Source organism: Takifugu rubripes, chromosome 1 (genome assembly GCF_901000725.2).
Source record: "Takifugu rubripes chromosome 1, fTakRub1.2, whole genome shotgun sequence".
NCBI classification, from domain to species: Eukaryota; Metazoa; Chordata; class Actinopteri; order Tetraodontiformes; family Tetraodontidae; genus Takifugu; species Takifugu rubripes.
The window spans coordinates 2284043-2307753 of record NC_042285.1 but is presented as its reverse complement, the minus strand read 5'-3'; the positions used below and the strand labels follow the sequence as shown (position 1 = coordinate 2307753).

Sequence of the window (23711 nt, the reverse complement as noted above, 5' to 3'; positions counted from 1 at the left end):
GCTGTTGTGGTTTTTGGCGAGTTATTGTTGTTGTCTGTCCTTGACTGCTGACAGAGGTCTGACGGACAGACGCCGCCGTCTGCTTCCGTAACCACGGCAACAAGAATGTGTGTCACCAGGAGACATAATGCTTTTCCTCCCTCATACTTGCATTACATCACATTTGTCCGCTGCGCACCAGCTCGCCCACCTTTCTCCTCCTTGTCATCGATCGTGTTGAACGAGGCGAAAGCTCCGGAACGCTCTTAACCGGATGTGACAGCCATTAAAAGCCAATCAGCTCCTCGAGCTCGCCGTCGCCACGTGACTCCGCCTCTTATTCATCTTCATTTTCAAGCCTGGAAAAATATGTGCATGGGATGTTTGTACGACCGACACGTTCCTGTGGTGGATGTATGCGAACATCTTCATGAGAAGTTAACTCAGGTCCAGTGTGATCTAGATCTGGGCTTGAACACCAGCCAGTTAGCGCAGTTTTTTCCATTTGATTCCATTCCATTGACTAATACACTTAAAGGTTGTATCAGCGGTGTGATGTCAGACTGGTGCAGAACCCAAATCCTGCCCCCTGACTGGCTTGAACACTTTGTGGAGTGGGTAGGAAACAGTCTTCCTCAGTCTTCCTCTGTCCTCTAATGAGAGGACAAGAAGCTTTGGTCCTGTAGGCGAGCAGTTCTCTATACAACAGTGTTGCTTTTGTTTGCGCACACACACCAATTAGTGATATATAGTGAGTGATTGACCTCTGCATTTAAGCCGTCCTTTACACACCAGTAGTGAACACACACAAGTGGATGGATGGATGGATGATGGGTGGATGGTGGGTGGGTGGGTGACGGATATGGTATGGACCCAAGTGCAGTACACAACAGGCAAAGAAGTGATGATCAGTTAACAGGTTTATTAACTGCAATCTGGTAAACAACGGACAGTTCGAGAGCGGGGCAGTGGACTTGGTCGAGGCAGGCAAAAAGTCAGTAACCGGGAGGCAGGCAGAATCAGGCAAACAATCCAGAGGGAGACTGGCTGAGCTCGTGGTCAAAACAGAAGACAGAGTTAATTTACTGGGGGTCAGGCAGAACAGGCAGGTCGTAAACAGGCAGGGTCGATTCCGGGAAGACAGGCAGGTAAATGCTGGAAGGTCATGCATAGCAGACACAATCTGGCACCGAGTTAGTGTGAGGCTGGAGAATATATACTGGTAGGTGAACTGATTGATGAGTGAGGGCAGGTGTGTGATCAGAGGGTGTGGTGTGAGCAGGGCAGTGGAAAAGAACTGAGTCTATGGGCTGGAGCAGAGTGTGACAGGGTGGATGATGGGTGGATGATGGGTGGGTGGATGATGGGTGGGTGGATGGATGGATGGATGATGGATGGATGGGTGGATGGATGGATGATGGATGGGTGGATGGATGGATGGACGGATGGATGATGGGTGGGTGGATGGATGGATGGATGATGGATGGATGGATGGGTGGATGATGGATGGATGGGTGGGTGGATGGATGGATGATGGATGGGTGGATGGATGGATGATGGATGGATGGGTGGGTGGATGGGTGATGGATGATGGGTGGATGATGGATGGACGGATGGATGGATGGATGGTGGGTGGGTGGTTGGATGGATGATGAATGGGTGGATGGATGGATGGATGGATGCATGATGAATGGGTGATCGGTGGATGGATGAGGTGTTTAGATTGAGAACAGATATTTTCACGCTTAAAATGCAGATCATGATTCTGTACACACCAGCAGCTCTGATTTATGACCCTCATTTTGTTCCACACACACACACACACACACACACACACACACACACTGATCAGCTGGTGTCTTCTCTGCAGTGAGAAGAGGAAGCTGCAGGTCCACATCTCCAATCCCATCCAGTGCAGCATGAACGGGAGGAAGTGCTCGGTCGTCGTGGAGACCAAGATCAACCAGTCACGGCCCGACTTCGCCAAGAGTCGCTCTGGCTACGTTCTGACCGTTCCTGGCAACTAAAGCGACCCACCTCCAGAGCTGATCTGATGGATCCAACGGTTCCGATTTAGTGGTGATTCGATCCTCAAATGCCAAATCAGATCCTTGTTCTTCTAGATTTTTAGGCAACGTGCTTCCAACCAAACACGGTTTAATTTTCCTTTTTAAATCCAAACGACCAAAAATGATTTTTGTGCAATACTGACTTTGTACCGGAGACGGAACGACATGAAGGTGAAGGGAGCTTTCGAACGGCTCCTGTTGCGTAATGGGAGCAGAAATCCAACGGCTGTGCAGGGATCTGTAATCCCCCCCCCCACCCCCCCGGCCGCCGGCGCAGGATCACAAACGAAGCCCTGAAAATGAATTAAGAATTAAGTGGAGAGAACACGTTGCATTCATATTCTGATGGATACGGGGGAAGGCAGCAGCCATTTCCAACCACACGTGGAAACAGGAAGTGTGAAGAGTCGCCAGGACGTGTTGATCGTGTCCTGAAACTGCCGCCTGCTTGTGATTTTAATGCCGCTTCTTTAATTCCTCTCCGAGATGAAGGGTTTTATCCAGCAGCCGAGGACTTCCTGTCTCCGTCCTCCATCACAAGTGCTGAAAACTGGTGCGAGGGTAGAGGCTTTGAGGTCTGCTGGCCCGGTTACCTCAGCAACGGGCCGTCGTCAATTTAGGATTTACACTATAAAAACACGGCCTCACTTAAAAGCTTTTAACGTCCTGCTTCTCATACTGTTGACCCTGGCGTGTAACAGCTAGCGTGCTAGCTAGGCGGATGCTTCGCTTTGATCTGCCGTTAAGATGAATAATTTAGAGATGGTAAAATAACTGCGTACTGGGATCACGTTGTCTGACACGACCGGAGAGCTCGAATGCAGGGTCCCTCGGTGTCTGGCCCAGTTGAGGACTCCACGTCAAACTTGCTAGCCGTCCGCTTATCCCATCGTAATGAGCCCGCGCGCGTCCGCGGCCTCTTGAAGGAACGAATCGTGCAGCTCCGAGCGCTCAGACCTGGTATTGTTGCTGGATTAGAGGCCGGAGCGGCGGATTAAGGAAGTGACATGAGTGGCTTTAATGGGCGGTTTTCAGAGGAGCTGAAGCGCCTCTGATGAGCGCAGCTCTCCGTCCCTAATCCCCCACAGGGCCTCTCCGCTCCGCTCTTCCACCCTCCTCATCACGAGGGGCTTCATGTCGCCTCTCGGCTCTCTGCTTCCTCCAGCCATCGGGAGTTCACAAAACCTCGCTTGGCCTTTTCCCTTCTTCTATTCCTTGTCCTGTTGGGACACTTGTCCACCCTCAGGCCAGTCAAACCTCCACCGGTCCAGTTCAGGCCCACGTTCTGGTCCAGCTCAGGCCCACGTTCTGGTCCACTTCAGCACCGGTAACTGAACCGCTTCAGATTGATTCTAAAACCACAAATTTGTTATGGTGTGAGACAGATATCAATGCAATAATAGAAGATATTTCATGTTTTGATTCTTGATGCTCATAAAATGGGATTTCTTTTATTATTATTATTATTATTATTATTTTAATAAGAGAAGACTTGTGCCATTGTTTGACAGAGTGAAACAGCCAAACGGTGTCAGATTCAGCTCCTTGGTTCTTGTGTCTTTAAGCGTGTGTTTATGTGCCTGATTCCATATGATTCCATATTCATATCATGTGATCGGGTCTACAGGGGATTCACCCCCCTGATTCTGTCGCCGTGTGAATCATCTCCTCTAATAAAAAAAAGTTTCATTCATAAATGTCTTTTCTGTCATTAATGTGTGGAGTCTGGAGTTACCACCCCCCCCCCCCCCCCCCAACAGCTGACTCCACCAGCCGGTCACCATGGCAACGCCACCGCATCAGCCATGAGCCCCAGCAGGATTCTGCAACCTGCCGATTAGGACAAACATTTATCCTGGGAGTAAAATGGAGGTGGACTGGTTCTATTGGGCCAGAGGGTAAATGGACTGGTTCTACTGGGCCAGAGGGTAAATGGACTGGTTCTACTGGGCCAGAGGCTAAATGGACTGGTTTTACTGGGATAATGAGGGTAAATGGACTGGTTTTACTGGGATAATGAGGGTAACTGTACTGGTCTGAGACAGATATGTCCTGTTTGACGCGTCCTTTAGGGGACACAGTCATGGCAAAAACCTATCAATAAAAACCAGCAGGCGTCAACGATCAGTGCAGTTTATTTTTCCATCACAGTACAAAAATAAATGAAAATAAGCAGAAACCAACTGAAAAAAGTGTCTCGATTACAGCAACAGATTCTTTTTTTTTTCTTTTTTTTTTCCCCTCAAAAAAAAAAAAAGAGTTATTAAACAGCATCAACAGCCCCCAAACACCCCCCATGAAGAAAAACCTGGTGTGTTTGTTCTGTGAGAAAAGAATGTGTTCGTCCTGTACAAATGGAACACCTCATCCACACACACACTCTCACACACTCTTCTCTATCTACAAAGTACGCAACGTGATACAGAAAAGAATCTGCAACTACTTTATTTATAGTTTAGGAGCGTTTTCTCAAACATGAATGTTCTACTCATCGATGCAAAGAAATGGCACATTTCAAAGGACAGAGTGAAGCGTTTAGAGGCCTTCTGAGCCGCCCAGGAACTGTCTGTGTGTCTTTAACACACAGACACACACACACACGCACCAGTCCACAACACTCATCTCCACCTTCCGCTCACAGAAACAGAAAGAATCTCGCGGATTTTGTGGTTAGATTTTATGTCGGTTCAGGTTTCCAGTGTGGGTTGTTGTGTTGCTGTGGCTTTGATGTCTAAGTGACTGTAAATCCTTTAATCCTTTAGTTTTAAGGTTATTTAGAGACAGAGAGGATGATGGGACCCCCCCCCCCCCCCCCCCCACAGCATCGGTGAGCGGATTCTGATCCTCCTGGAATAATGTGTGTGTTTTTTCCTCCCTTTGATATGGCGTGAAACATTTAAAAATGCTCTCGGGGTGCGTATTTTATTTTAAATATATAAGTCGAGGACGCCTCGCTCGCTTTGGCGATGGTCAGATTTGACCTCGGGGGTTTTTCAACTCGTCCTTTTCCTGCAACGTTCGCTTGCATCCGTCCGATCAATTCTTCATTCCCACCAAAGAAAAGAGCGCCTCGTGCACAAGAACTCCTCTCCGCGTCCTCGTCCCTCTTTCTTTTCCAGCAAACGTGCCCAATAAATACATACATGGCAATAAAAGTGCAGATGAAAACCACCTGATCAGCATTTCCCGACCAGTGGGCTTTCATCCCAGATATGGCACTGGTTTGTTTTTTTTCTACATTTTCTCTGCTGAATCATAACAAAAAAAACCAAAAAACTAAATAAAACATCATTCCAAATTGGTTGCAACACAACCTATCGACAAAGGTACAAAAAAAGGGTTTCCCTTGTGAATAAATTGCCTTTTTTTTTCTTTTTTAATCAAGCATAGCTAAAATGAAACTTGACGGCATTCTCTAACGCAGATGCAGTTGGTTTTACAAATCAAGTAGAAAGAAGACGAGTAGTAACTGCTCCTGTCGTCCCAGGAAACGTCTGTAGAGTCGCATGGCACACGTGCAAAATATTACATTTCTAAGCAGGAAAAAAAAAAAAAAACGATCGAAGAAAACGTTGCGTCTCCTGGAACGCGATCAAGAAGCCCCCGTGATGTTCTGGGGAGCAGGAGAGCCGTTAACGAGTTCGTTGTTTTCTTTCTAGTTCCCGAACACACGCACGACCATGACCATTCATCACCGGTCACGCATCCCCCGGCTGTTGTGTTGTGTTAAATCCCCTGTACAGAGTAAGTCCTTCAGTAGAAGCACAGATAGAAACCCACAAGAAACGATGAGAAAACATCTGGATCCAGCACGGAAGGCCCCTCTGTCCTCTCAGATATGCACCAAAGCAACAAAAAAGGAAAAAGTCCAGTCGTGTCCGTGTCACTGGACCGGGTGTGGGCTTCCAAACAACCGGGAGCTTTTGCAGCTGGGGGAGTCATCCACTCAGGCGATGGCCCTCACCCTCCTGCAGGGGGCAGTGTACATCACATGGTCAAAGTCAGAAGGTCACCAGCAGGCTGACTGCAGCCGCAGTCTGGTCCACATTCATTGCTGTAGATGTTTGCTTCCTGTTCTACTTGTTCAGCGTTTCATAGAGATATTTGATATTTACTGTGTGTGTGCGTTAGCAAGGGATTCACCCAAGTCTGGCATTTTTTTTTAAAATAAAATTTTGGTTTCTTTGTGCTGTCAAAAAGGTGACTGATGCAGGTTGAAAGCCGAGATGGACGTCACGTCATTCGGTGCGACAGACACGGAATAAGTGTCGCCATCTTTGGGTGGGAACATAATTTAGAGCTGGAAATGGGAAAATCCTGATCTGGGAGCAGGGACGGGGCAGAACTGATCAGGAAAAAAAACCCAAAGCAAACATGACCGTGAATTCTGTGAAAGTCCACTTCAGCTGATTGATGTAAATAAATAGGAACAGAAATTTTTGACCAAATGCCAGACTGGAGTCTTATCCTCCCCTGAACCCTCGAGCCCCCCCAACATCTCCTCACCGGTCCAGCCCAATAAGCAGGCGGCTCCTCTCCTCCTCCTTCTGGCTCTCGTTCTTCAGGTCGGCAAACACCTGAGTGAAGTAGTGCGGGTCGGAGTTGATCTGGAGCATCTTTGTGCTCATCAGGTTGATGATGGACAGGCAGCGGTCCCAGAAGGTCTCCTTGGAGCTCTCCACTAAGAACGGCTTCAGCGGGTAGGAGATCTCGTTGCCCATGTACGAGTAGGACAGATAGAGGCAGGTGAGAAGCACGGCCTGCAGCTCGTGCTCCGTCGCCACCTCGGAGGAGACCACGTCGCGGCACAGCATGTAGACGAACACCACGTTAGCCGGGGTGATGAACCCCTGGTCCTGCCACCCTTGCAAAAGCAGGGAGCGATCCACGCTGCGCAGCCACAGCACCGGGTCAGTCGGGGACAAGTGCTTGAGCCGGTAGCAGCGCCGGCACAGGAACTCCCCGAGGCAGCGCAGGAGCTCGCTGGTGGAGGCCTGGACGATCACCCTCTTGGGGGTCCCAGGGACCACGTTGGAGTTGGCCAGAGGCGCCTTCTTTACGGACGAGGTGTTGGTGTTGGAGCTCTTGGTGAGAGCCGGAGTGCTCTGATCCTGGGTGAAGCTGGACAGGTTAGCGCACGACTGCGACTTCTTCAGGTTCTCGTTGTTCAGCTGAGTGATGTTGTTCTGGTAGTTGGCGTTGGGCTGAACCTTTTTAGAACCTTTCTTTTTGGCCGAAACGGCCACAATCCGCTTCCAGGGCAGCACATTGATGAGCGAGTGGCGCTTCAGGTTCTTCTCTTTGGCGTTCTTGCTGTTCTGGACGGCCGTGTAGTGGCCCACGGTGGCCGGTCCATCCTCGTAGAGAGCCGCCTTCTGGTAGCTAGGAGACAGAGACAGCACGGTTCCCATGGTGACAGCGAAGAAGGGTCCTGGGGCTTCAGCCGCACTGGGTCAGAAGAGCTTCTGCCAGGGGAGATGCTGAGAGAACCTCAGTGCTTCTGGAAGGCTACAAGCATCTAAAGCTGGGAGGAAAACGTTCAGCTCAGTGTCCTCAGCTGATGGTTTCTGCTGAAACACAGAACACAACGGATCAATACTCGCCACAAAATGGTGTCTAATCGGCCACATTTACATCAGTGTTCAGCTTTTGGGAGCAGAAATCTCGGCTGTGGCGCCGGATGCTGCAGTTATCGGCTCTGAATCTCTGAATGTGAGCTTATCTGACAGCACCTCAGGCTTATTAGCACCATTGATTGCACTCGGTAAGTGCTGGAATGGATCAGCCCAGGCGGACACTAATGAATTCGATCAGTATTGACCAGCCTTTTCTCCAAATGATCAACGAAATAACCAGGAGTGTGGTCCTGAACCACTGTGCACATTCGCAATTACGCCTCGTAAATCCGTCTGCAGGAGATCGCAGAGGAAGCGGTTGAAGATCGTCATCGGTTCTGCTCTGTGTCTGTTCTAAACGCGTTCCATCTGCGCAGCTTCATCTTTTCGGGAAACCCACCGACGGAGCGGAGCACGCCGCCTGAGCCAGGAAGACAAAACCGCAAATGCGCTCAGAACAGGCGAAGCTCTGCTGCAGATTTAGAGCGCAAATCCAAGGTCATGCGCTTAAAAAAACACACACAACCGTGCTCGCCGCGCTCCTCTCCGCAGGCTGCGCGGGGGGGAAACGGCGTCGATCGCGGCTGGAAAAGGCTCAAACGAGCTGCTTCATTCCGTCATTCGGTTCTCAGTCCGATCGATTGTGGTGGAATTCCAAAAGCGCCGTTTTTTAGGGTTCAGCCCGAAGGCGAGGATGTTGTTGTGATGGAGCCGCTCTCCGTGGTCCTGAAGCCCGAGAATGCTGCTGAAGGCGGCGGCTTGGGAAACACACGGTTCCCCTCCAACCTTCTAGAGACGTGTCACAATCCGATTAAACCTCACGGATTACCACCTCACATCAATTTCCTCTTTATTTACTGGCATATTGAATAATTTAATACGCATCATCTGTTTTCCGCACAAAACAGCCCCACGATTGAGCAAAAATATGTGAAATCGAGACAGGCTTACCCGATCTTCCGTTTAATGGGGCTTGATGACAATGTTCCGCGTCCCGACTGAGCCGTTCCCCTCACAAAAACGCGATTTTAACATAAAACCATCGCGGAGAAAATGAAATGCAACGCGGGGAATAATCCGTTCCGATGCCAAACAAAAAAAGGATGGATGGACGCGTCTGTTGTCGGCGATGGCGCGGACAGTAGTGGAATGGATGCCTGGATGAAGATGTGCTCCTGATCCTCCCGGTCGTGAGATGCGGATGCTGCGAGAGCTGATGTTGCGTTCACTGGAGGCTTGACGCAAAGGCGGTGGTGCGGCGCCGCTGTGCGCTCCGTGCGCGCTGCCGCTTCTTCTGGGAAACAACTCCGCCTACACACACACACACACACACACACACACGCATACGCACGCACGCACACGCACACAGAAGCAAGTGCTCATGTAAACCGAACCCAGTGACCTATTAGTATGTTTACCATGGAGAGTCGACTACATGGCTGATTTAGTGCCTTTTTTAAAGCGGCTCCCGTTTCAAATAGCAACAATTTATCCCAGTTAGCTTCAAACCACGATTAAAAGACTGGTGTGAATTTCCAAAGGCAATTTTCAGGATATTTATAGGTTTGGCCATCATAGAAATATAGAGAATAGATAATGTAATTATTAAAGGTTTTAAAATGCACGTGCATGTCAAATCTAAATGCCAAATAAATCTAAACGTTAAATATTTATCTCTCGGGGAAAAGAAATATGTAGCTAACGTACAAATTTACACTGTCGGTAACAGGAAGTAGCAGAATAAAAGCCCGTGAGTCTGCGCTGTGTTTAGAATCAAATAACGATTTAAATTTCAGGAAAAGTGAACATTCGAACATTTACTCTCGAAATAATAATAATAATAATAACAATTTATGTCTGTGTAGATTCTCAATCATTCAGGTCATAGTTATCCATGTAAGATATCTAAATGTGAGTTCTTACTTGGATATCATCAAAACACGTTTTTTTAAATTTAACTGGACGTGTAGCATATTTAAATGTTTTGGGGTCCCTTCAAGGTGGGTGCCCGACCGATGACCAGCCAGCCACGAGGGGTCCTCTCTGTCTGGACCCTCATGCCAGCAGTGGAGTCGGGAGGGGGCAAAGACATGATGTCTGGACATCGTGAGCCCCCTCGTGGATGGCAAAAGGGAGACAGAAACGTCCAAATAAGCTATACGTCCCATTAAAGTCGACAAAATGTTATTGTAGATAATTGTTATAATGATAATGAATGTGCAAATATTTATTTGTGTTTAATTCGTTTATTAATTTCGCAAACAACAAGGCTTTTATTTTGGTAATTCCTGTTACCGGCAGTGTATATTTGCCCATTAGCTCAATACTTAGTTTCACCTGAGATTTAGATTTAAATTTTAATTTAAAATCTATATTTCACAATAATTACCTTTATCCAAGTTGACAAATTTTGCTTCAAATATCCTAAAAAGTGTTTTTAAAAAAAATAAAAAATTACTGTTTTGAACATGGTTCGAAGCTACATGTGACAAAATATTAGTGTTGTTTTTATCGGCACCCTATAAATGACCTCTTTATTAAAAAAAATCTAACAACCTTATTATACGGAGATAATCTCAAACATGACGAAACACACACACACACACACACACACACACGGATATACACAAAATAATATAACTATATCTATATAGTATAACTATAATACTAGTTAAAATAAAGCTACAATGACGTTTAGGCTAAGGCGCTTATAAAGATCTTGGCATTATTTTGTGTTCTAAACTGTAAACGATCTTAATTCAAATTGACTTCAATAAAGACATCACATCTTTGTGAAAGAGAGACCTTTATTTTGGATCGTGCCCCCTTTCCCCGAAAAGACTACATTTCTCACACGCCTACAATTCCCGACATTCAAAGGTGCCTGACGTCACAGACGCCGAGAAGCGTCTTGTAGGCACGTCGCTTTCATTCAGGCAGGATTTTGAATAAGGAAGATGGCGGCTGCAGCAGTAGTTGAGTTTCAGAGAGCTCAGTCTCTCATTAGCACGGACCGAAACGCCTCTATCGACATCCTTCACTCAATAGGTAGGTTGTCGGCTTGCAATTTAACACTGACATTATTACACTGAACAATGGTCCGCCCAGCTCTCTTAGTGTTGTACGGCCGTGTTAGCATGATAGCTAATAATAGTGTTCAATAGCAAGTACCGGTGCTGACTCACTGTTGAACGGTGGGCAATGGGAACTGCTAGTGGATATTAGCAACATTGCTAACTTCAGGCCTTACTGTGGAATTTAGAAGGATTTTAACAGTGTTATTTTGGTTCTAGTGAGTACGCATCCCAGTTATTTGTGTGTGGTTTGAGTAGAACTATTGGCTCTACTCAAACTAATGGGAACGCGATTATTATTTTAGCTAAAGTCATTAGCATGTTGTCATAAGCATTTAGCTCTTTTCATCAACAAAGTGTAATATGACAGAATGAATGAAGCGGATACATATTTACTTCATTACTATTTACTACAGTAATGAGCTACGGGCCAAATATTGTGATGTCTGTCTGTAATCGAGTGGCAGAAGTTGTATTTGTTCTCTAACACTTCTATACTGCCCTGTCACTATTAGCTCGTTGACTTGTTTCCTACATCACTATAAAGTATTTATCCGTTTTACCGTAAATGTCAACGGTTCTTTTGACAATTAATTATCCTTTTGGTAGAAGAGAAACATGGTCATGTAGAAAGAATGTGTCCGTTAGTTACATCCCTGAAACTAGTTTTTCCTGGTTCATGCAGTCATAATCTTATAGTTGTATCTATTGTATTAATTGTATTTGAAGTATAGGCCAGATATGATAGATTCTTAAACCTATAGTATGGTAGTCTGTTATTGTAGCACTGAGATTGTTGGGTACGTAAAGAAGAACATGTCAGATCCTGATGTGATGATGAAATGTGATGTTTCATCCAGTGGTTATTAAATGCATATGATTCTGAGACTTTTCTTTAACAGTGAGGCGAGATGTGCAAGAAAACGATGAAGAAGCTGTTAGGGTTAAAGAACAGAGCATCTTGGAGCTGGGGACGCTCTTGGCCAAGACCGGTCAGGCAGCAGGTAATCAGATCCGTCCCCTCGCGCCTGCTTCCATTCTAACCCCGGTTCATATGTGAAAATGACTACACACTATTTAAAGTAAAGTATCATATTTAGTTTACATGAATTTGAACCTGCTGTCCACAGAACTCGGCGGTCTGCTGAAGTTTGTGCGGCCTTTCCTGATTTCCATCAGCAAGGCCAAGGCCGCGCGCCTGGTTCGCTCCCTGCTGGACCTGTTCCTTGACATGGAGGCCGCCACGGGGCAGGAGGTGGAGTTGTGTCTTGAATGCATTGAGTGGGCCAAGGCTGAGAAAAGAACCTTCCTACGACAGGCCCTGGAGGTGAGGGGTCCTTAACAAAGATTATGGGTGTTCATTTTGAAACTTTATCTGCTGCGTCCTCCTGGAATTATCGGTGAAAAACTATAAAATGCCTTAAAGTGAAAGCTGGAGATTGACGGCGCTGTGTTGTTAGTGTTGAGTAAACATGAGTTCGAACAGAAAGTGTCCAACATCACTCACCCAGTACCAGTCAGCAGTGACGCGAGAAAGTGATAATAAATGCGATTTTGCCCAAACAGGAATGCTTGGAAATGTCAAACTCGACACGTTCTGACTTGTGCAGACAAAGACGTGACATTTACAGCGGGTGAGGGATCTGCAGCAGCACCTCTGAGGCGTTCACTTGCCTTCTAAATGAAAACACGATCAACGGCTTGGGCCAAAAGCCTAACGCTGCATGAAGACATTGGGAGTTCTAAATGTTCCGACACTCTCTGGGATGGCACCTCTCCGCTTGTGCAGCAGCCAAATTTCACAGCTGGGATATCTGAAGCTTTGAGATGAGTCCAGGATCAGGGAGAGTTTGTCCTACAGCTTCGACTCTAGACCAAAAACGCCCTGCAAGTGTGACATGGAGGCTCGAGTCAAATTGAGACTACATATACAACAAGAAGGGATTCAAAAGATCGTTACGAGTGTTCTCAGACTGTAATTCACCTTCTCTTCCTGATATTTGCTGTTAGAAATATTCCGAGGGAATGTACATCCTGTAAACTGCCGAATCCAGGATGTGAATGTGACAGTTATGATGTTTGTGACAGAAATCAGGATGGACCTCCAGCTGAGCCACAGTTAACACTCCATCTTTTCCGACAGGCTCGACTGATTTCACTCTACTTTGACACCAAACGTTACCAGGAGGCCTTGGCTCTTGGTGAGTGCTTGGACACATTTTTGAATAGCTATTTATTGTTGTAAATGAGCCAATAGATATACAATAGATACACACACAGGTTCCTCCCACAGGGAATTCCATTCTTCCATTTTGTTCATAAGTCAAAATAATGATGATTTTTGTTTGTTACTTTGGGTTTTTCCCCATTTTGAGCGGTCCTGACCCTCCAACTGCTCTTGATTTCCACTGTGCAGGCAATTATATGACAAATAAAGCACCTTCCTCTTCTTCCCCAGGTTCCCAGCTGCTCCAGGAGCTGAAAAAGATGGACGACAAAGCTCTTCTGGTTGAAGTCCAGCTGCTGGAAAGCAAGACGTACCACGCCCTCAGCAACCTGCCCAAAGCCCGCGCAGCCCTCACCTCCGCTAGGACCACCGCCAACGCCATCTACTGTCCTCCGAAGCTCCAGGCCGCTCTGGACATGCAGTCAGGTGAGTCTCCCGTCACCACTTGGGCCAATTTCACCTGTGTGGTCTTGTGACGTCTGTCCTGTTCATCACGATGGTGTGGCTGTTGATAGTAACCCTCGGGCTGTTGTCTCCGCTGCAGGAATCACCCATGCAGCAGAGGAGAAGGACTGGAAGACGGCCTACTCTTACTACTTCGAGGCCTTCGAGGGCTACGACTCTATCGACAGCCCCAGGGCCATCACAGCACTTAAATACATGCTCCTGTGTAAAATTGTTCTAAACCTGTGAGTGCAGCCTTGATAACCTTCATTGATATGAGAGGGACAAGCTGTTGAGACTGATCTCTCTCTTGCTCATCCAGACCCGAGGAGGTCCAGACCCTCATCAGTGGTAAACTGGGCCTGCGATACGCCGGCCGACAGGCACGTATCAAACACTTTCAGCCCGTTTAAGACGGCTCATCCGTGTCAAAAATACTCGTGCGTCGCGTCTCATTGAGTTAGCGTTAAATCACATTCGTCTTCTCTGTTTTCTTTTGTCCATCCAGACAGACGCAATGAAATGTGTGGCCCAGGCCAGAAAGAACAGATCACTAGCAGACTTTGAAAAGGTGAGATCCTGCTGGTGCCGGCGTGCTGCTCAGTGTTCCGTGTTGACAGATATGTGTCGTCTGCAGGCCCTAACAGAGTACAGAGCAGAGCTCCAAGACGATCCCATCATCAACACTCACCTGGCCAAACTGTACGACAACCTGCTGGAACAAAACCTCATCCGAGTCATTGAACCTTTCTCTCGGGTACAGGTGAGGAACGGGAGGTTGGGCGATGCTAGGCTAATGCTAACCACTTCCAGCTGCCCTGAAATCCTGTTTGTCGTTTCAGATTGAACACATATCGGGGCTAATCAAGCTGTCAAAGGTGTGTTGAGATTGTTTTCTTCCTGTCAAAAATCATCACCAGGATCTCAGACATCAGGTACTCATTGAGCTTTTTTGAACTGGCAGGGAGACGTTGAAAGGAAATTATCCCAGATGATCCTGGACAAGAAGTTTCACGGTAACTACCTTCACATTTCTGTAACGGCGACCTCGCAGATCAGCGGTTCACACTCGCACCCACGCTGTTGCAGGGATCCTGGACCAGGGCGAAGGAGTACTGATCATATTTGAGGAGCCGCCGGTGGACAAGACGTACGAAGCAGCTTTGGAAACCATTCAGAACATGAGCAAAGTGGTGGATTCACTTTACAACAAAGCCAAGAAGCTGACATAGGTACCAGTGAGGTTATCACCATGTCTCTGGTCCCGCTTTTGTCTCAGCTGTCTTTTCTTGGGCCCACAGAGCAGATCTTCTCTGCAGTGTGATGGAGGAACTGTGTGTTTGACCAGCGTGTGTAACATTTTAAAGACGGGGACGACCACGAGTCCCACAAACTGCAACAAACCAGATTCCCCCATCAGACACCCTCCCTCTTCTCCCTCCACGGACAGTCTCATCACTTCTCTGGTTTAGTTTGTCCTCCTTTATTTTGATATCTCTTCAGGATTCTGTATAACACTCAGCGGCCACCTCCGGCCATCAGGGAATATTCTACAGCCACAATAAAAAGACGAAAAGGTTAAGAGTACATATGTGTTTATATCTGCTACCAGACTCCAATGCAACCTCAAAGGGGCAACTTTGACCTCTTCGGCCTCCGCCTGCAGCTGCAGAAACGAGGTTCTCTCCTCCTCGTCCATCATTTCAGAAGCACACTGAGTTTTTGGAAGGTTGGGCTTCTCTGGTTTCTGAGTTTGGGTCAAAGAGCGCCCTCTAGTTTTTATTTCTCTCACCATATCGATGCCAACAGTTGAGTCCCCGCTGTATTTCAGATGTGTATTAAACTCACTTTGTTTTTGGTTTCGTGCTTTTTGATTATTAAAAAGAGAAAGTCAGAAGGTCGCCACATCAGCCACTGAGCTTATTTACATTGAAAGGAAGCAACAGGATGCCAATTTTCACCATTCGTGCCACCTGTGGGCACCGTCAGTGTTTGGGTGCAACCCTGAAGGAAAAGAGGTCACGCGATGGCCTCCGAGCATCCGCGTCATCTTAATCAGCGACTCCATTGTTGGTTCCTAGCATTATTGCGGTATGCTAGCGACCAAACAATTTGTATGGTTTTGATTTGTTTTCTCCTAGACATTTTCAAAATAAATATTTTGTATTTTATGGAATTTTGTCTTTTCTCTTGGGGAATAACAGTTATTAGTCTTAATTCCACTGTATAAGCAACAGAAAGTGTCCAACATCACTCATCCTTTCACCATTTATTCAACTTAATAAATCCAAGATTAGTTTTTTAAACCAGATATATCCAAGATCTTTGCACGGTATCGTTTAGAGCACGTCCACGTGTTTTAGTTTTAAATAAACCAAATGATATATTCTTTACAGGATCCGGGGAGGAGAGACCTTTAAGTGTGTTAGAGAAACTGCTCGACAACATGTAAAGAAATTGTATTAAATTGTTTAAATCAAGTTAACTTCCATCAAAGATTGCTTTCTTGGCATCGTGTGGCTTTATTCAAAGCTTAAAATTTAATTGGTACAATTTTTGATTTTGAAACCAAAACTATTTACAGAAACACACACACACACACATATATATAAAACAAGTTGCATTTATCCTATTGTTGGGATTTTTAAATAACTATTTACAAAAATGGAACCCAAAAAATATTCAAATTAAATGGCACCTGCCAGAAAAATAATAATTTATGTTGGCAGCCCGGTTGAACAGACATCACGTTCCAAAATTCAGGATTATGAAGACCCGTCCCAAATGTAATCGTGGTCATGGTGAGCAGGTGGGAGGTGGGTTGGTGCTGACGGGGCGGCATCCAGCCTGTTACCAATTTGCTCTCCACATTGCAGTTCTGGCTGCATTTGACCAATGTCATCTGACCCAAGTGCCTCTTCTGAGGGTTCCATGCTGTCACCATTCTGCACAATGTGTGCTTGCAGAATGGTGACAGCATGCAACAACCTTGGTGGCAAATGCAGGCTTCACCTCTGAAGCTTTAGAGAATATTGCCCGCTATCTGGTCTTCATAATCCCAAAAGCCCGGGCTTTTCATGTCTGTTGAACCTGGCCACCATCATATTCGTCACTGGCTCTCTGTATGGTGTAACCAATGCTACAGGCCTGGACATACAGGGATAGCCACTGTCCCCAGTTATACAGTAACCCTCAGGTGGGTACAGTCCCTGAACATACAGAGGGGTGTTTCTGAGGACTTGCGAGTCATTGACAGAGCCTGGGTAACCAGTAAAAATGTCTATAAAAAGGCCCTGGTGGTCACACACTGCTTGGAGTTGGATGGAGTAGAACAACTTCCTGTTAAAATAACAGTGAGCATCTGCACCAGGGGGCTTGATCCTATGAACAATGTCATGTACTGTGTTGCATGGAATTGGAAATCCTCTTGACACCACATGGTAGGAGGTTGCACTTTGCCAGCCAGAAAAGGACAACTAAAACCTCCACTTCCAGACCCCAGCCATGGTCAAACGTTTGGCCACCGTCGAATGAGAGACTGAAGTCTGGACAGAGGTCAGTTTGGCCATCGATGTACATCGCCAGCAGTGGAACAAGCCTGTTCCTCACACAATAATGGGATGGGTGCTCGTTTTCTAGGTAGAAAAGTTGGTTTTTAAAGGCAATTTTCACTGCTGTTTGATAAATTACCAGATTAAATTTATGGGAAATAAGAACTCAGTGTGTAGTTTACCATTGTTTTCAGTAGGGGTGCAATATGATCATCTTAATATCACAACATAAATGTGGAAATCAATCAATCTACCATCACTGTTTACCCCCCTCCTTCAGTTACAGTTTGACATTTGGATCTTAGAGCCAAAATTGTCCTTCAGGAGTCGTCTGTTCCTCACCAGACAACGGGATCTCAGTAAAAGAATATTTAAGAGGATGAAAAGTACTTCTGGAGCCATTTCTTGATGAAAAATTCCTTTGTTGAACTGTTTTCACTACAGCGGAATATAACTTGAGAATGTACCATCATGCTATGGCGTGAAAATGTCACTGGACACTAATTATTTTGGATAATAAGTAATTGTTATTTCATTATTATTATTGACATTAATATTTTATTTTATTATTATTATATACAGATAATTATAGGGTAAAATACAGCATTTCCAAAGAAACGACCGCTGAATGTATTTGGGTGTGTTTTGGATGGGTTAATTGAATGGACCTGGCCACTTTTAGCGGCGACCGTTCGTATTTATTATGCGACACCATGACGTCACTTTACGTGCGCCGTAAATAACACCGCTGTCCGAATACTAACTTTAAATTGAGTGCGCTACGTAGTTCACTCAATCCATGTCCCCTATGTAGTGAGTAGTGAATAGGGAACGAGTGTGTGGTTTCGGACACAGCTAAGGTTTCGATTTTTTTTCCCTTTCAGTTCCTCTTTACGCAGCGTAAACGTGATGACATCACGTGCGTCAACAGGCTCCGCCCACCTGCGTCACTTTCTCGTTGCTGGAGTTCAACAGTGGAGCCTTCGGAAGTGCAGCTGGAGCTGATAACGACACAAAAATGACGGCGCGGGTGAGTTTATTGCAGGCAGTACGCCACAAAAGACGATACTTGAGGACAATTCTATCTTGGGGTGAAAAAGTACCGAGTTGTTTTTTGCCGTTTGTACACGTAATGTGAGCCAGCGCAGCAGTGTTTTGCGTGGTTGATTTGGACGTCATTTAAAACTTTGGAGGCAACCCGGAAGAGGAAGTCAATCTCATGACTGCTGTGCTGGAAGAGTGAAAACCGTGTCCAAGAGGAGCTGTCTTAGCAATATAAAGACGTTTCAAAATGCAATGAACTCAAACGTGAAGCTGTTTCAGACCAAGGAAATGTAGCAACGTCCAACAGTTTGTGTCATGTGTTTACACATGTAACCTGATGAGTCAGCATATGTAATGTGGTTTTATTAATCTCTGCTGTTGCTGTTTTTGTCACTCTCACTTTTTGATATCTATGAGCTCTGAAGGCACTTTACTCAGACTTCAGAATGCTTTGACGTTTGGGGGACATGACGTTTGACCTTTGTCTTTTTCAGTTCTTGGCCGCTGAATTTCAGCAGAGGCTGCATTCACACATGCACCTCTCAAAAGTTTAGCTTTAGCCTTTTTGCTCCCTGACCCTCAATGAGGATGAGCCTCATGTGTGAATACAGTAGAACTGCTTGAACGATTAGCAACTTTGAGCGGATGTAAGTGGCAAGAACACACACAATGTTCACATTCACACAGAGATGTGAGAAGGATGGTGCGTTTGAAAGAAGCATTAGTGTGACAAATCGTATTGTTTTATCCATATTAGAGAGCAGAAATATTCAAAGAACCACCAGGAAGATGCAACAAATACAGCCAGCAGCATTTTTGCAGGAAATTGTGTGCAAAGTGCTTAAAAGTGCCGACTCATCAACAAAGCTGCTCTGTAAAGACTGCAGGTCATCATCCATTACAGGCTGGAACCTGTTCTTGTTTACCCTTAACTGTGAGAATTATCTTGATATTTTATACCTCAGCTCGATAGGTGAAAGGTTATGACGGTAAAATGACCTCCCACACCCTTGAAGCAGAAGCCCCCTGTTTATTATTGGATTATCATGCGTGGCCTTTGTGTGCTGACAGATGATGCAGGCAGCCCGCTGCCCAACAGACGAGCTGTCGTTGACTAATTGTGCCGTCATCAACGAGAAGGAGCAGCAGTTTGAACAGTGAGTGTGTGTGTGTGTGTGTGTGTTAATTCCATGAATGTTATCTACGGCCACCGGGGGAGCTGCTGTCCATTTCTGTAACCTTTGACCTCTACTCAACAATATACATGTTGACTGTTGAGTTGTTGCCTGCAGACACGTGAGCGTCCGTAACTCCATCCACAAGTACGTGTTCACCCTGAAGAAGCATCCCAGCGTTAACCCCGGCTCCATCGCCTTCAGCCTGCCTCAGGTAGGTGAGGCGGCAGCAGACACTTTGCTTTCTACTAATTCACCTTTCTTGGAGCTGAATAGTCCTCTGTTGGCTGTGGTGCTTCTCTGTTTGTCTCATTCTGTCTGTCACTGCCTTGTTTTTGTTCACCCTCCCTCTCTTTGCCTTCTCTCCATCCTTAAACTTGGCAGCCACAGCGGCACAAAGGTAGTACTCTCACCTCCTCCAGACGCTCTTATTTAATGTTTTATCATTAAAAAGATTCAGCAGGGAAATGTTTCATTGATTTCCTTCTCAAATGTTTTCTTCTTCTGAGTTTTTTTCCCCCCAACCCTTAAATCTGGAAGTCTTTGTTTCCAGTCGATGCTGCCTCATGTTACACACTTGACCTTTAACACAAATAGAGTTGATGACACAGAAACAAGGCAATAAATTATCTATTTATCTTTGCAGAGGAAATGGGCTGGGCTTTCCATTGGACAGGATGTTGAAGGTAAATGTAACAAACCCATTTTAAGGGCACACAAAAACACGAACACACCCCCATCGTCAGTTTAACCTTGTGTGCTAATGAGGTGAATGCAATTTTCTCCATCACAGTGACAAACTACACGTTCGACAAGTCCAAACAGTGCATCAGCGCCGTGACCGTGGAAATCGACTTCCTGCAGAAGAAGAACGCGGACAGCAACCCTTACAACTCGGACCTCATGGCCAGTGAGTTCATCCAGCACTTCAACAACCAGGCCTTCAGCGTCGGCCAGCAGGTGATCCCACTTTACCGTCGCTCTTAGGACAAAAAGCAAACGTTCATAAATGGAAACAGCACGTTGCAGGTTTCTAACATGTTGTCTCTCTGCGTGTAGCTGGCCTTCAGTTTCTCTGATAAGCTCTTTAGTTTGCTGATAAAAGATATTGAGGCCATGGATCCCAGCATCCTGAGGGGGAAACAGAGCACTGGCAAGAAACCCAAGGTACCGGGAGAACAATTTGGAACATTCTCTTCCAAGATGAGCTGAGATAAATCAAATACTGCGATCACTTTAGCAGCTTTATTTCCAGTACAGGCATGAACACTAAAGACTGATTGTGTTTTTCATTTCAGCTTGACATCGGCTTGTTGTTGGCAAACAGTCAGGTGATTTTTGAGAAGTCGGAGACCTCGTCCATGACTTTGGTGGGTGAGTGCTCTTTAATCCTCCTCTCACTGGTCTGTGAGAATAGACAGCCTTTAAAGGTGGAGATGCTGGAATCACCACAGACCAGATTCCAACCTCAGCGGTTGCAGGTGATTTCCTGTATCACCACTAGAGGGAGAACTTTCCTCATTTTTATCTTTTCGATTCAATTCTGTTAAAATAGTCACCTGAATGCTGTCAGATCTTGACAGCAGAGTTGAAATGTAACAATGAACATGTTAACAAGTGTGTGTGTTTGTGTATTCTTTAGGTAAAGCCAAGACCAGAGAATCTTACCAGTCCATCATCACCCCAGACTGGAACTTTGAAAAGATGGGTATAGGAGGCCTTGACAAAGAGTTTTCTGACATCTTCCGCCGAGCCTTTGCCTCCCGAGTCTTCCCTCCTGATCTCGTGGAGCAGATGGGTGAGGGGCTTTCCCGTATCTAGAGTGTATTTACATTTCCTCCATGTTATTTTAGTCCTCCTCGTCCTCACAGCTTCCTCAGAAGTCCCAGTCAAAACCAGTTTGACTTCACTGAGTCCATTCAAAGGTTTTCACATTAAATGGCTGCAGTTGTTTTGAGCTCCGTAATGACAAACACGGTAAAATGGGTCAGAACTGGCGGAATGTCGTTGATGAGGGGCAAAGGCCACCAGCCGGCCCAAACTTTGAAGGTCATTCTTCTCCTCTTCTCCTCAATCAGAAGATCAGAATCAGAATCAGAAGAAGGTTTATTGCCATTGTTCATGTGATACACAGTATTACACAAACTAGGAATTTGTCATGGTGTGCCGCTGCGACATTCAACATAACACTAGACATCAACACCACACTAGAATAAGATAAATAAAATAAAATAAGACTTATATACAGTATATACATAATAATCAACTCTGTAAACCTGTTGTCGTCTCCAGGCTGCAAGCACGTGAAGGGAATCCTGCTGTACGGCCCCCCCGGGTGTGGGAAAACCCTGATGGCGCGTCAGATCGGCAACATGCTGAAAGCCCGAGAGCCCAAGATCGTCAACGGCCCCGAGATCCTCAACAAGTACGTTGGGGAGTCCGAGGCCAACATCAGGAAGCTGTTTGAGGCTGCAGAGGAAGAGCAGAAGAGGGTGAGTGGAGGACGTGAGGAGGCTGACGACATTCAGACAGAGAGACGGAGAGATCTGCCCTTTAGCCAGATGTGTGTGTGTGTGTGTGTGTGTGTGTGTGTGTGTGAGTGTGAGAGAGAGAGAGAGAGAGGACTGTTTGGTTGGACCATGAGACACTGAGCCTCACTCTTCACCACCTAATGAGGGCCTGAGCTCTCTTTGACCTGCTATTTAGACAGTTTAAACACACACACACACACACACACACACACACTCTGTGTCCACCCTGCTGCTCCCCTCCCTCACTTTCTCCATCTCTCCCTCTGTTGATGGAAAAGTGGCTGATTCAGATGTTGTGTCACATTTATGAGGAAACTTGTATTATTCTCTGCCAAACTGGAGCTCCTGGGAGGTTTGATGTGTGCAGCAGTGAACAGCTTATTGACAGATTTATAGAAACTGACTCGTGCGTTTGTGGTTCTCAGTTTCCTCCACACAATATTTTGAACTGTGTTTCTCTCCTGACCAGCTCGGCGCCAACAGCGGCCTCCACATCATCATCTTTGATGAGATCGACGCCATTTGTAAACAGCGTGGAAGCATGGCGGGCAGCACGGGGGTCCACGACACTGTGGTCAACCAGCTGCTGTCCAAGCTGGATGGTGTGGAGCAGCTCAACAACATCCTGGTTATAGGTACACGCACACACACGCACGCACACGCACACACACACACACACACACACGCACACACACACACACACACACACTAACTCTCATCTTCCTCCTCTCTTGTCTCCTCTGTCCTCTGTCCATCCATCTGCCCCCCCTCAGGTATGACCAACAGGCCTGACCTGATAGATGAGGCCCTGCTGAGGCCGGGAAGGTTGGAGGTGAAGATGGAGATCGGTGAGGTTTCACACCAGTTTAGTTCCACTTTAAACTGGGACTGAGAGGATGATAAGTTTTACAGTTTGTATCAGATCTTTCTGATTTCACAGGTTTCAGTCCAGTAAAAGTGTGAAATATTCTTAAATTCTGTTCCTCCTCCTCCTCTCGTAGTTGCCCTCACCTGCTCCACTAGCATTAGCATTAGCACCACTGGTCATTACCAGTGAACTGGTACTAGGTCTCGATCCCACTTTACCCTTTTTTCTCAGGGTTACCGGATGAAAAAGGGAGAATTCAGATCCTCCAAATCCACACGGTCAGGATGCGTCAAAACAACCTTCTGGCCGGCGACGTGGACATCAACGAGCTCGCCGTGGAAACCAAAAACTTCAGCGGTGCGGAGCTGGAGGGCCTGGTCAGGGCTGCACAGTCCACCGCCATGAACAGACACATCAAGGTCAGAGTGGCGTTCGTATGTTCATGCATGTGAAGCACAACTGAAGGGAGACAAACCTATCACCTCATCATTAGTGATAATAATTATGGGTATTATCATCTATATTGACCCGCTGAGCTTTAAAATCCAACTTTTAAAACCTGATCTGAAAGTTCCAGTGGAACCAGCAGACCCAGAGCAGTTAAGTGTTCCATCGGGTCTGCAGGCCCCGATCGACACCATGAGTGTTTTGCCCCAACAGACACAGCGAGCTGCAGATATTAGAGGGTGCTGATAAGTGACTGACGAGGCCGTTGTGTGTGTACAGGCCAGTAACACAGTGGAGGTGAACTTTGAGACAGCGGAGAAGCTGCAGGTCAGCAGACTGGACTTCATGACCTCGCTGAATAACGACATCAAACCTGTGAGTTCTTGGAATTCTTCTTCCCACCAGATAAATAGACCCCCCCCCCACACACACACACAGAGTTCTGTGTCCTGATTTGATCCATGTTTCCATCTGTCTTCCTGTCCAGGCGTACGGCACCAATCAGGAGGACTATGCCAGCTACCTCATGAACGGGATCATCCGCTGGGGCGACCCGGTGTCGATGGTCCTGGAGGACGGCGAGCTGCTGGTCCAGCAGACCAAGAACAGCGACCGCACGCCGCTGGTGTCAGTGCTGCTGGAGGGTGAGGACACAGTCATGAGAAAGCTGCATCTCTGCTGTGTTTG

The 23711-nt window shown here is 46.4% G+C and overlaps 4 protein-coding genes across 8 annotated transcripts in view; 3 read left to right on the top strand and 1 right to left on the bottom strand.

Moving 5' to 3' along the window:
- The window catches only part of myo1d (myosin 1D), a 79771-nt gene extending 76026 nt beyond the window's left edge, over nt 1-3745 (top strand). For both annotated transcript variants that reach the window (XM_029839285.1, XM_029839281.1), the window contains exon 22: nt 1850-3745. In XM_029839285.1, coding sequence (XP_029695145.1) covers nt 1850-2006 — 157 coding nt within the window. In that variant the 3' untranslated portion in view covers nt 2007-3745. The remainder of the gene's footprint in view (nt 1-1849) is intronic.
- Nucleotides 3746-5420: 1675 nt separating this feature from the next.
- cdk5r1b (cyclin dependent kinase 5, regulatory subunit 1b (p35)) lies at nt 5421-8959 on the bottom strand. Of its 3 annotated transcripts, none has more exons than XM_003961032.2 (3): nt 8615-8959; nt 6555-7615; nt 5421-6016 (listed from the first exon to the last, which is right to left on the bottom strand). In XM_003961032.2, the coding sequence occupies exons 2-3, from the start codon at nt 7457-7459 to the stop codon at nt 5995-5997; spliced, it is 927 nt and encodes a 308-aa protein (XP_003961081.2). In that variant the 5' UTR covers nt 7460-7615; nt 8615-8959; the 3' UTR covers nt 5421-5994. The 3 variants fall into 3 exon arrangements, with proteins under 3 accessions (XP_003961081.2, XP_029695183.1, XP_029695191.1); XM_029839323.1 differs by having other exon boundaries at nt 5878-6016; nt 6555-7618; XM_029839331.1 differs by lacking the exon at nt 5421-6016 and having other exon boundaries at nt 6306-7615; nt 8615-8958.
- Nucleotides 8960-10554: 1595 nt separating this feature from the next.
- Nucleotides 10555-15579, top strand: psmd11b (proteasome 26S subunit, non-ATPase 11b). Of its 2 annotated transcripts, none has more exons than XM_029839295.1 (13): nt 10555-10711; nt 11640-11741; nt 11868-12064; nt 12881-12938; nt 13196-13390; nt 13509-13653; nt 13731-13791; nt 13917-13979; nt 14046-14171; nt 14251-14286; nt 14373-14424; nt 14498-14640; nt 14715-15579. In XM_029839295.1, exons 1-12 carry the CDS (start codon nt 10621-10623, stop codon nt 14638-14640), a joined length of 1269 nt encoding a protein of 422 aa, XP_029695155.1. In that variant the 5' UTR covers nt 10555-10620; the 3' UTR covers nt 14715-15579. The 2 variants fall into 2 exon arrangements, with proteins under 2 accessions (XP_029695155.1, XP_003961082.1); XM_003961033.3 differs by having other exon boundaries at nt 10556-10711; nt 14710-15579.
- A 2304-nt stretch (nt 15580-17883) lies between these two features.
- The window catches only part of LOC101069418 (vesicle-fusing ATPase-like), a 9252-nt gene continuing 3424 nt past the window's right edge, over nt 17884-23711 (top strand). Inside the window, exons 1-14 of the mRNA XM_003961034.3 lie at nt 17884-17989; nt 19075-19160; nt 19296-19392; nt 19825-19864; nt 19972-20138; nt 20238-20345; nt 20477-20552; nt 20821-20976; nt 21471-21670; nt 22179-22344; nt 22483-22557; nt 22809-22996; nt 23304-23399; nt 23512-23668. Coding sequence (XP_003961083.3) covers nt 17978-17989; nt 19075-19160; nt 19296-19392; nt 19825-19864; nt 19972-20138; nt 20238-20345; nt 20477-20552; nt 20821-20976; nt 21471-21670; nt 22179-22344; nt 22483-22557; nt 22809-22996; nt 23304-23399; nt 23512-23668 — 1624 coding nt within the window. The 5' untranslated portion in view covers nt 17884-17977. The remainder of the gene's footprint in view (nt 17990-19074; nt 19161-19295; nt 19393-19824; nt 19865-19971; nt 20139-20237; nt 20346-20476; nt 20553-20820; nt 20977-21470; nt 21671-22178; nt 22345-22482; nt 22558-22808; nt 22997-23303; nt 23400-23511; nt 23669-23711) is intronic.

What these genes read in the sequence shown, in the direction of transcription:
- cdk5r1b (XM_003961032.2), bottom strand. Translation starts at nt 7,459, where the DNA reads ATGGGAACCGTGCTGTCTCTGTCTCCTAGCTACCAGAAGGCGGCTCTC. An exon ending in CTGCTTATTGGGCTGGACCG is followed by an intron (nt 6,017 to 6,554) that starts GTGAGGAGATGT and finishes TGCCCCCTGCAG; the next exon opens with GAGGGTGAGGGCCATCGCCT.
- psmd11b (XM_029839295.1), top strand. Translation starts at nt 10,621, where the DNA reads ATGGCGGCTGCAGCAGTAGTTGAGTTTCAGAGAGCTCAGTCTCTCATT. An exon ending in CACTAGCAGACTTTGAAAAG is followed by an intron (nt 13,980 to 14,045) that starts GTGAGATCCTGC and finishes TGTCGTCTGCAG; the next exon opens with GCCCTAACAGAGTACAGAGC. An exon ending in GGCTAATCAAGCTGTCAAAG is followed by an intron (nt 14,287 to 14,372) that starts GTGTGTTGAGAT and finishes TTGAACTGGCAG; the next exon opens with GGAGACGTTGAAAGGAAATT.